This window comes from Necator americanus, chromosome III (assembly GCF_031761385.1).
Source record: "Necator americanus strain Aroian chromosome III, whole genome shotgun sequence".
NCBI lineage: Eukaryota > Metazoa > Nematoda > Chromadorea > Rhabditida > Ancylostomatidae > Necator > Necator americanus.
Window position 1 is genome coordinate 28,004,646 of NC_087373.1, and position 11,083 is coordinate 28,015,728.

At 39.6% G+C, this 11,083-nt stretch overlaps 1 protein-coding gene across 2 annotated transcripts; it reads left to right on the forward strand.

The window, feature by feature from the left end:
- Nucleotides 1-2,500: 2,500 nt before the first annotated feature.
- On the forward strand, nt 2,501-10,440 carry RB195_011167 (uncharacterized protein; the record flags this gene model as incomplete). Of its 2 annotated transcripts, XM_064192475.1 has the most annotated exons (10): nt 2,501-2,567; nt 2,668-2,751; nt 4,758-4,845; nt 4,912-5,023; nt 6,106-6,303; nt 8,233-8,313; nt 8,548-8,645; nt 9,006-9,144; nt 9,975-10,072; nt 10,425-10,440. In XM_064192475.1, 10 exons carry the CDS (start codon nt 2,501-2,503, stop codon nt 10,438-10,440), a joined length of 981 nt encoding a protein of 326 aa, XP_064050057.1. The 2 variants fall into 2 exon arrangements, with proteins under 2 accessions (XP_064050057.1, XP_064050058.1); XM_064192474.1 differs by lacking the exons at nt 2,501-2,567; nt 2,668-2,751; nt 4,758-4,845; nt 10,425-10,440 and having other exon boundaries at nt 4,952-5,023; nt 9,975-10,082.
- Between the last annotated feature and the right edge of the window lie 643 nt (nt 10,441-11,083).

Below are 11,083 nucleotides of genomic sequence, written 5' to 3' on the forward strand. Positions count from 1 at the left end.
TACCACCCCAGATTCGTGAGATGGTGCCTTCAAGGGTTGAGCAGTCGGTTTCTGTCAACGTTGATAGACCGGTTACGGCTCCCAGCAACACTCGTAACTGAAGCTCAGCCTGACTGTTGTGTTGTTGTAGGTAGTTGTTGTTGTAGATCGCAAAAACAAACAAACAAACGTGAGTGCTGCTATGGTCTCACCATACAGCTCTATAATATTCATACTACGTACGTTGAACCTCGCAGGTGCACATATTGGTCGTAGATCAGCTTTGAAAAGTTACTGATTTATTAGAAAGTGTAGTGTACATACGGTGTACATACGGCAATATATCAATATCATAGTGAGAGTTTTCGGATCTTAAGGGCAAGAACGATTTCCTGGCAATAAACCAATTACAGTGGAAGAAACAGCCTGAATAGTTGCGAACGCATTGTTTCTCGCCAGAGAATAATTAGCACAGAGGATAAACAAGTGGAAGTTCGATTCGCATCAAAATACCGTTTACGTTCATTGAATTTCCGTCGATTCGTTTTCCATTCTCGTCGGTGTCTTGTTGCTGCAAATTTTCCATCCACATCGAGAAATTTACGGATTCCATGTCGAGTAGTTTACCAGTAATTTGCTCAAGTCTGACTACTGCTAATTGCGTGCGCTTTGCTACTTTGTTGCAGTGCCTCAAATCGCTTTCGAATGGACTTTAATTAAGGACGCTGTTTTCTGTTTCGATCTTTTTGCCTTCTGCACAACAGTTCTGTCCAACCACAATTTTATCGAATTTCTTTCCTCCATAAACTGCTAGCGCACGACGCTACGATAATGGACCACTTTTGGGTGCGCTGGCTACTTTCACTAGCAATTTTTCCGTGAAGGGTAACGACCTAAAAAAATTGAAGGTCAATTCCCCCATGAAATTCGAAACGTGCGGGTTTATTGAACAAGCTCAATTTACGAATGTTGAACTACCTGAAAAATTACGGTACCCGTTGGTGGCAGACGACGGAACATGGTGTTTTGGCGGAGACAACTCTCACGAACGTCTGGTACATTTGAGGCAATTCATTTCAAACATTTTGCACCCATCACTCGGATTTTCTCTGTCATCGATTTCGGAAGCCACCAGAGTCGATAGACGAGAGTTGGTTTTTCTGCATTTCTTCCGCAGAGCCTTTCGGAAGGGGCGGACGTGAAGGAGCGCTGCAAACCTCTTCGTCCGAAAGTTACGAAACCCAATCACCATAGAATCATAAGCCTTCGCGAGAAATTCCACAAAACGTTAAATTTAGCCGCTCCTTTCACTGTACAAAATGTTCGATTGCCACCGCCAAACATTGGTTATGTTTTGCTTTTGTTCATTTAACATTTCCATATATACATGCGTCATATCGTCATGAATACCATCATCAACGCCGAAGAACTAGAACATGCATTTACAATTGATTTCCAACGACCCCTCTTTCTCTGACCTTTACACCCTGTTTTCTATGTTCTTAGCACTAAGATGATGCTTTAACTTGGTAACTTCGAAGTTAAACTCACTTTAAAATCGGAGGAGTAAAGACACGGAGACGTGTTTCCTGTTCTCCTAAGGGTGTTAGTAACAAAATCGGCAGTGAAAATTCAATCATTTTTATTTCGTCGCCTATGAATCAGACTACGAAATTCGATACTTCAATTTCCTATGTTGTCCGGAACATCATACTGTCATAATACTATACCGGTTGTCATCGTTGCAATCCTGAAATAACTATTTAGACTCAATTCAGCTTCACTGCCGCCTCTATTTTCCATCTCTTGTTTTTTTAGGGCACCCATGTGCACGAATTGTTAGTGTCCTCGTTGGATATGTCTGATGTGACGTTATGTAGTTGTCGCCTCAATTTTCATGTTACCAATCCATTCTTCTTTCTTCTAAAAGTAATGTCTATATTATTCTAAGGAACAGTTCATAAGTAGAGATTTTCAACACTGCTATTCAGCTTGACATAATGAATTTCTACTTCATGGTCAGATATCGTTGCATTGTTTGGCATATTTCTTCTATTATTTTTCCTGTTTTTTGCAATGCGCAAGAAATGTCGGGTTCATGCGACTCATCAAGATAACACGAACACATTACTATAGCAGAGTCAAAACGACATGAAGCACCACACGGCTGCGTAAGCGGTTGCGCTCGAAGCGGCGCAGACGGAGATAGTGGCTGGAATCGAGATGGGACCATCGCGAACTGCAGCAATGAACGGTGATAGCAAGGGTCTTCACTCGATCCGAACCGCTACAGTCCACCGCGTCGCTTCGAGCGCAACCGCTTACGCAACTGCACCGTGCATGTTTTGATCCAACTATGCTCTTGTTGTTGCCCCATTACGGGAACCTCGTCATGGACATGAAGAGAATGATCCGAAAAGGTGATAAAATTCCATTTAAAGAATTGAATTGGGCTAACATGAAAGTGAATGTTGATGGTCGACAGTAACACCATCGTCGCTTCGCTTATGAAATTGTTCTTATGACATTAGACGGGCTAGCGGAATTCGACGAAATGTGTGGAAAGATGGGGAGGAAAAAAGCAACAGGTAAGCAAACAAGGTTTTTTTAGAAACAAACCGAGAACACCAGCTTAGCCCTCACCATCCTTACAAAAAACCGTTCTTCCTACTTCGGTCGATATTTCAGAAACCAGGACACTTCGCAAACACGAAGAAGGTGTGATCAGCGTCATCGAATGCTTTATAGACGGGACCACGCTTAGAGCATTCCGTTTTGTGCAAACGAAATAGGGGGTTCGGAGCTTTATTGTGCACAGGAGATCTGAAAATCAGAAACAATTCCAAGTAGAAAATAAGGTTGGGTGGCGAGCAGGTAATAGGTCCTAGCGGCAATCTTTGGACGGAGAGCCTAAGCGACTGCGATCAGGTCAAAACGAAAAACGAAACTCGAAACGACGCGGTGGAGACAGCAGTTGGAACCGAGGTGGAAACCGCTCCACCGCCTCGAGAGAAGCCGCGTACGCAATTGCGCCGTGCTTCATGCCATTTTGACTCTTCTATGCAGACTTGAAATACAAAACACGAATATCAGGATCTCGTTGCCAAATTTCTATACGAACTCCTTCAGAAAAAGAGAAAATTCGATGCTCTTTTTTATCTCTTCCAACTACCGAAGAAGAGTCACTGGTGTACTCTTGAGCGTGAAAGGAACGGATGGAAATTTTCTAGCTCTCGCTCGAACAAATTCAACAGCATAGGTAAGATAGGGGATTCGACATACGTTACGTCGGAGAAGAAACTGCAGTTGCACTAATTTGTATTAGTTATCTTGTTTAGTACCATCGTCAAGCTACTCAGTAACGATTAATGGTCGCGCTGGCCATATACGCTGTGCGGCTTTTAGGCTATTAGACAGGACGGGCGATGTCCATCCACTAACAGCTTGCGGTTGTACATTGAAAAAAAAAACTAGTCACGTTGTAAATTTGCGTTGCACACTTTGCTAAAGTTTTAGCGAACAATAGAATCACCTGTTGTTGTTCTTTTGCTCGTTAAAACTTTTGATTTTTTTTTCCGATGGAACTGGAATCAAAGAAGATCTGATCCAAGAGAATCAAGAAATTCTGCTCAAAACAACTAAGGAACTCAGCGAAGGGGTCGCACCCATGGACACTGCTCTTTCAGATTATGTTATTGAAGGAAATATGTGCACTTATAACGTTTTTTGTTCCATTCTGACCTTTGTGCGTTTTGTTAGTTGCGAATCTAGGCCATCAGTGTTCAGTAGTGAAAAGTACAATTTCTGCAAATGTTTCGTGTCGGAAGTTACACCAGACGCCACTTTTTTTCGTATGGGAGAGGTTTTAGACAATGCTTCCTTCGTCCTTGCTGTAAAACGCCAAACTTTGGTTCTATTCATGTGTTTGTGTGTTTGTGCACAACTCACCTATCCTTAAATTGTTAAAGTTTATAAAGATCAATTATCAGTAAACAATGTTTGAACGATGGGGTCACATCATTTCATTAAAATCGCATGTTATTTTCTGATTATTTCTTAATTTGTATTTTGAATATCATTTTCGCTTTCCTCAAGTGGACACAATAATTGTAGACAAACGAGAATTTGTGCGTTTGCAAACAGAAGAGTGAAGAGAAAGAAATCGACACCACTCAACTTTTTCAATACATTATGTACCGTGTGAGTGCATACGTCCACCCACACACTGACGTTGAAGTTCCTCTTCTTTCAGTGGTGTTTTCGTTCGCCCATTGGTTCTATCATTTTCGTCAAAAAGAGGAAAATAAAGTTGAAATGATAGTGAAGGTAGTTTCTGGGCTGTTAACAGGAATTTCTAAGAAACCATTGGGTGTGCTGTTCAAAAGAATGCACCATGAGGGAAACAGCCTCTATAAGTTTACATTAACCTTTTTTTTTATTTGACGGACGAGCTGAGACGAGAACATCAGTGCAATCACTAAAGCACGTGAACATAAATACCGATCGAAAACAAGCACCGAAACGACTGTTTCAACCCGTGGCCCTTCGCTTGTCAACCGATAAGGTCGATCGTCGATTTGATGCCGACTTTTTCGGGGACACTGATGCCTTGTTTTTCGTTGAAAGAAATTGCTGACTTCTTTTTATTCGGGCACGAATGCTTCCCTGTACTTTATCTCAGATTTCACACGAGGGCCGTACACGTTTCGTGTACAGGGGAACGATTTGATATGTGTGTTCGTGTTTGTCGTGTCATTATGTTTTTATCCGCGCACCAGTATCGATCGCGGCTCGCTTGACTTATTCTGTCTCTCGACCTCGCAGTATTCGCACAGATCGTACTCACTCGGCCATATTTCATGCCAAGTATCCTGTTCACTTTCTGAAGTCAGGTTTCTAAACTGTAAACAATTAATAGATACACTTTTGAAGGCTGATAAGGGAGGACCGAAGGCTGTTCTGGATTGATCACATGTCGGTTGTTCTATCTCGGATAGTTACACTTACTGCAGGAACACTTTATCCTGCCTATAGAAGCTACAAGGTTTGTGCTTCCACTCTTAGCACTATTTTTCCGAAATAAATGAAAAATTTTGAGTAAGTACTCTTTTTTCATGCTCATAAGTCTAGTACCATATGATATTGACTATGTTTGTAGTCATTCTTGCACAAAGAATGGCATTTCATCGTTCTTCTGATAGAACAATTTCGTAAGATGCTGCACCATGTTCCGAAAATTAAAAGTTAGATGTTCTTGACAGCTCTTAATGAAGTCGAAAGGGGAAGCTGAGAGGCCGATGTAACGTAAAATAAATGCAGAGCATGTCGTCTTTGTGGCTCTAAGTTTTGTGAAGGTCCCAGCAAGAAGATATCAGATGCTGAACCGACATAGAGTCAAGAAATTTGGACGAATTTCTATGCGCGGTTTTATTTTTCTTTTATTAGTTTTTTTCTTCTTATTTAGGGCTGTTGCTAAATGACAAATATACGATTTTAAATGAGAATAGATTTTTTTGCGTAACAATGTAGCATGACCTGAGAAGAAAAAATTATAAAATTAGGTACAAAGTACCAGCTATAAGACATTATAGTTTTATTGATTTCATTAATGGCTTGATAAGCCTCATACGATGAGTTTTCAAAAAGAATGCTTTAAAGTGAACCCAAATGCGGGAATGAGAGAAAAAGTTGGTACTTTGATACTGCTTGATATGTTTCAAAAGAAACAAGAAAATGCGAAAATGGTGGCGGTGCTATTGATAGATGCAACTAGTAGATGCATAAGTTTGATCTGTCTGATCAGTTTTTTTTTTCTCGAGGCCTAAATAATATGTTGATAAGAGAGGACAAATTAGTAGTTTCAGGTTCACGTCAGATTACAGAATACTATTTTTCGACCTTGAAAGAATGCAGATAATGCACTGAATCAGTTAACTTTGAATAGGCGAGGCTATTTTCTTGAATCACCTGGGCACTTGTTTCTAATATTAAAGCATTTTAAATTCTATGTTAAAACATGTGCATGTTTCCAATATTAGAAAGTAGTTCATAGTTTTTTCCCCTTTCTCTCAAAATAATGTCTACCATTTCTTCCCAATACCTTCCATGTACATCTAATATTTCTAGGCTGTTCGAACCAAAGATGTCCGAGAGTACGTGAAATGGATGATGTACTGGATAGTGTTCGCGATTTATACCTTCATAGAAACACTCGCTGATATCTTTATTTCGTTTTGGTTTCCATTTTACTATCAGCTGAAGATTGTGTTCGTAATATGGCTATTAAGTCCATGGACTAAAGGAGCGTCAATTCTATATCGGAAGGTTGGTTCTCGTTGTGAATACTTCGTGGTTTTAGCATCCATATCGTAGGGTGTTTTGCGATTGGAGGATACCAGTTCCAAGATCGTTGTTTTTGTTTGCACTGCAATCTTGGTATAGAACGATTTTCGGCTGAAATGGCGTTCTAGGCACAAATTCACGCTGAACCTTCTGTTTCAAAAACTGGAATTAGTACAACGTGTTTCAACTCTTAAAACTAATAAATCCTTTTCCTTGAATGCTGTCAAACTCATATGTTCCGCAGACCTGTGTGAGTGCGTCTAGTTTACTGCTTTGTATACCTCGTCTAGGTGTTTCGTATTCAGTAGGTATTTCGCAACATAGTTTTCTTTATGATACAGGAATAAGAACGAAACATTAGGATTTTGTTTGAGAACTAGGATTCTTCGTTTCGTCACTTTCGTTTTGTGGTCCTAGAAAGCAGCTATTACCTTTTGTCTAAACAACTGAATGCATTGTTTACTTTTTCATGTCCGAGTATTGCCACAAGCATGTTATCAGTGTTCGTCCATTTGTTTGCGGAAATTTCACTGAAAGCTAATTCGGAAAGTGTACCACTATTTACTTGCACATTCGTTCATTTACATCCGAGAAAATTTTCCTTGTTTTTAAGTTCTTTGCAGATTTTTCCTGTGATTTGCTCACCTTTATGGTAGGTCGAAGTATTAGGTTGTTCGGATATAAACGAGACTTTCGATTCAAACTTTCAAACATCACAAAAGTTTTTATAGCAAGTCTTTATTCCAAACAATATTCTCCACAACTATCAACAACGCATCGCCATCGACCATGCAGGTTGTGGATGCCGTCTTCAAAGAATTTGGTTGGCTGCGAGTCGAAGTATGATACGACCCAAGATCGGACTTCATCGATATTGTTGAACTTTTTCTCCGACAATCCGTGATGCATCGATCGAAATAGATGGTAGTCCGAAGGAGCCAAGTCCGGACTATGCGGAGGATGCGGCAAAACTTTCAAGCCCAACTCTTGGATTTTTTTTCGATTTACGAACAGCTTTATTTTCATCACTCAGCTTATGAAGAACCCATTTGCCGCACCGATTTGTCATCCCGATTGTATGTAAATGCTCGTCAATTGTCGAATTCGAAGATCCGAACTCTAGGGCAAGTTTTCTTGTAATTTGTGTTGGATGAGACTCGATCGCCTTCTTCAGTAGTTCGTCGTCTACCACTTGAGGACGACGTCGGTGTTCTTTGTCTTCTAAGCTATCATTTCCATTTTCAAAGCGTTGAAATCATTTGTAGCATTGACTTCGCGAAATCACATCTTCAATAAAATAAAAATAAAATAAATAAATGAATTTTTATTTTCATGAAATAAAAAATTTTTATGGAATAAAAAATATTACAGAAATCAAAAATAAGCAAAAAAGAAAGTAAAATATACAGGAAAACGACAGTAACAGAATGGAACCAAAACTGTCCAAATTGCTGTTCGAGATTCGTAAAGTTTCGAAAGTCTCGTTTATATCCGAACAACCCAATATTTTGCTGCAGTCTAGTGGAAGCAGACCTACTTTCCTGAATTTGCTTCTTTAATATTCGACATTTGCTCGGGGAAATAACCATCGGAGAATGAGACAGTACTTTTTTTTTCAAACAATTCCATGTCAAGAATGTTTCTTTCTCGGCAATGACTTGAGATTAATCACTAAATGGATATTTGTGTATAGAGATAATTAATCGCTGGTTACAAATAGAGAATATTAATGAAATTTTATTGAGACGGGAAACAATAGGAGTTTTAACTTCAGTTTCACGAAATCTTCAAATGAATGAAGATGACTTAGGGTATCCGTTGCTTTGTGTTTTACCGAAACTGAGCGTGTGAGAGATGTTATCCAGTTGGGGAAAAAAAATATATATATATATAATATTTTCATAATTTCAGTGGATTCATCCTACGTTATCCAGACATGAACAAGACATTGATGCTTTGCTAGAGCAAGCTAAATCAGAAAGCTACAACCAGGTAAGCCTACCTCTTTCTCTTTGCCTCTTAAAAATGCATTAATATTTTCGAAGTGAGGGTTGGCAGGTTAGCTGAGTGAGGCTGCCTTTAGCTTCTGGGCATACCAGTAAAATCTAATTTGCTACTTATGCCAAAATGAGAATTGTTCATGGTATTCGTTTTGTGGCCGAGTTCTTCACCATCTTTAATTAACCCTCTATCCATTCGAGTCATTTAGTTCCAATTTCGTTCCAGCTAGTTCGTTTTGGCAGTCGCAGTCTACTATGTGCCCGCGACATAGTTGCCGAAGCAGCCCTGCGTGGTCAAGCTCAACTAGTTAATCAACTGCAAAGGTGAACAGCTCCACATCTTTGGCTGACTTCCTTTCAATTCAAACTCTGTAATATTTTGGTTCTAGATGTATGTACTTTGCGGCATTAGATGTAGAAGAAGTATTGATATTTTTTTTTTGTTCATTTAAGAGAAAGTATGTTGTTCTGTTCAGTAAGTAGAATTTTTCTCTGTAAACTTTCGCTTCTATCCGCGTCTCTGTAGTTACGGTAGCTCTTTTTTTATAGAAATTTGGTGTATAGTTCGTTTTGAAGGACAATTCCTCTGGTAGCACCTCTCATGTTATTGTAGAACTCAATTTTACAGAAACCGTAACGGTAGATAGTTACGTTTGTGGTGATCTAATCATCACACATTTTCAGGTCATACAGTGCAAGCGATGTTAACCGGGAACGTGTGGAAGACTCTCGAAAGCGTATCCAAGTGGAAGAAATTGTTGAGCTAGAAGACGAAAGCAGCGACCATGATCGATCTGGAGCTCAGAATCCTGAGGACAGTGAGGTTCGGGAATTATTCCGTTGTTTGTTAAAAGGAAGCCTTGCTGCTGAATAAGTGTTCTCAATGCTTACTACGAGGGACAATCACATATGAATGAGCCTTTCTTTACAAGATTTATTTTGTAGGAAATATCAGCATTTCTACGTACTGTTTTTCTAAATAATCTCCTCTTTCTGTGACACATTTTTCCCAAAGTTTTGGTAATTTCTTCGTTCCGTTCTCCAAGAATAAAGTTGAGTGGGTGTCTAACCAGTTGCGCACAAATGTTTCCGCTTGATCGTTGCTCCCAAATCGCTTACCTCCAAGTGCTTCTTTGAGGGGTCAAACAAACGTCAACCGGTCAAACATGTGAAAATCGCATGGCGACAAGCCTGGGGTGCAAGGTGAATGATCGAACATTTTTCAGCGCATTCCCACCTGTTTCTACTGCAACCACACACATGCAGTGTGGTTTTCGTGGGGTTTCTTTCACCCTCCTTTCTCCAATTTATGCTTGCACACTTTGATTTCAGACTTATGCGCCATGCGATTTCCACATGTTTGGACCCCTCAAAGAAGCATTTTGCGGCAAGCGATTTGGGAAAAACGACCAAGTAGAAAACTGCGTGCGCAACTAGTTGGATACCCGTTCAACTTCGTTCATCGAGAACGGAGTGAAGAAGTTACCAAAACGTTGCCTTAAAAAGTATCATAAAATAATGGAATTATTCAAAAAAAAATAATCTCTAGGAATGCAGATATTTAATATAAAACAATTTAAAGACTCCTTTATATTTGATTCTTCCTTGTAATAGTATTGTTCTTTTTTTGTCTTTCGTAGATTTTAATTGTAGGTGCCGCGACGACGTGCGAATCGTTCTCGGTCTGGTTCCCGTACGTTAGAAGGCGGTGAAAATACCTACAACACAATGCCTCGAAGAAGTACTCGTAGGTACATGTGAAGAACAAGACGATTCTACCATTTCCGAAAAGTCTTCCCAGTTTTCCCACATCTGCTCCAGTCGGGTCGAAGTGGCTACCGCCACTTCATGCTGCAGTTACCTTGAAATGGGGTGTCTGATTTCATTTTTTGTTGAAAATATTTGTACCCAAATGGCTACAATGAACGGCTTTGGAAGTTGGAGGGCCAGTAATTTGTTGTATTCTTGCTTTCTAGTATTTAAAATTAACTGATGGTATGTACTTCTTATTTTCTTAACCAGTTTTCCAGTTTCTTAGTTTGGTAGCTGGATTGTCTTAGCGTTTTTTCTTAACTTTCATTTTTCACGCAAGCATAATTTCAGGAATGAAATTCGGTAGTATCTCTGGTCATGCATGTCTCCTCCTTTCGCTGTTTACGCTTCTTACGATTCGCTATATCAACAAAACTTTCTGCTATGTTGCATCGATTCAGAGATTGATACGATCACTCAGCATTAAAAATACGATGTTGTTTGCAGCGGTGGTGAAGAAAATGACTTATTGAAAGATCGGGAAATACAAGATTGAATCATTCATACTGATTCCTTCTCAAGTCTTTTACAGTTGCCTACAGTCGTCAGAGTAATTTTCTGTCACTTCTTCACTGCGCTACAACACTTCCATTCATTGTTCTATGGCCTAGCGGTGGCTTGATTCTCGTCAATCAAGTTCCTCTAGGCTTATATTCCATTCGATTTTCTCTCCTTGGATAGGTTGGCACGTTGATGAAAATACACCGCTGCTGTGCCTTTTCCTCATATCTCAAGGCTTTTCCTTACTTCTTATCACAGCTATAATTGTATGTTTGTGTCGTTAAGCATGCACGGTAGCTCGTTTGCTTTCATTGTTTGTGTTGCCAGTCTGTGAATAGACATTTTGTAATTGTATTACTATAAAACCACTGGTTTTATATGCTCAGTGTACAGTAAATATGACAATCTACTCTTGCGGACTGATCATTCGAACAAGGAACATTTCAAAG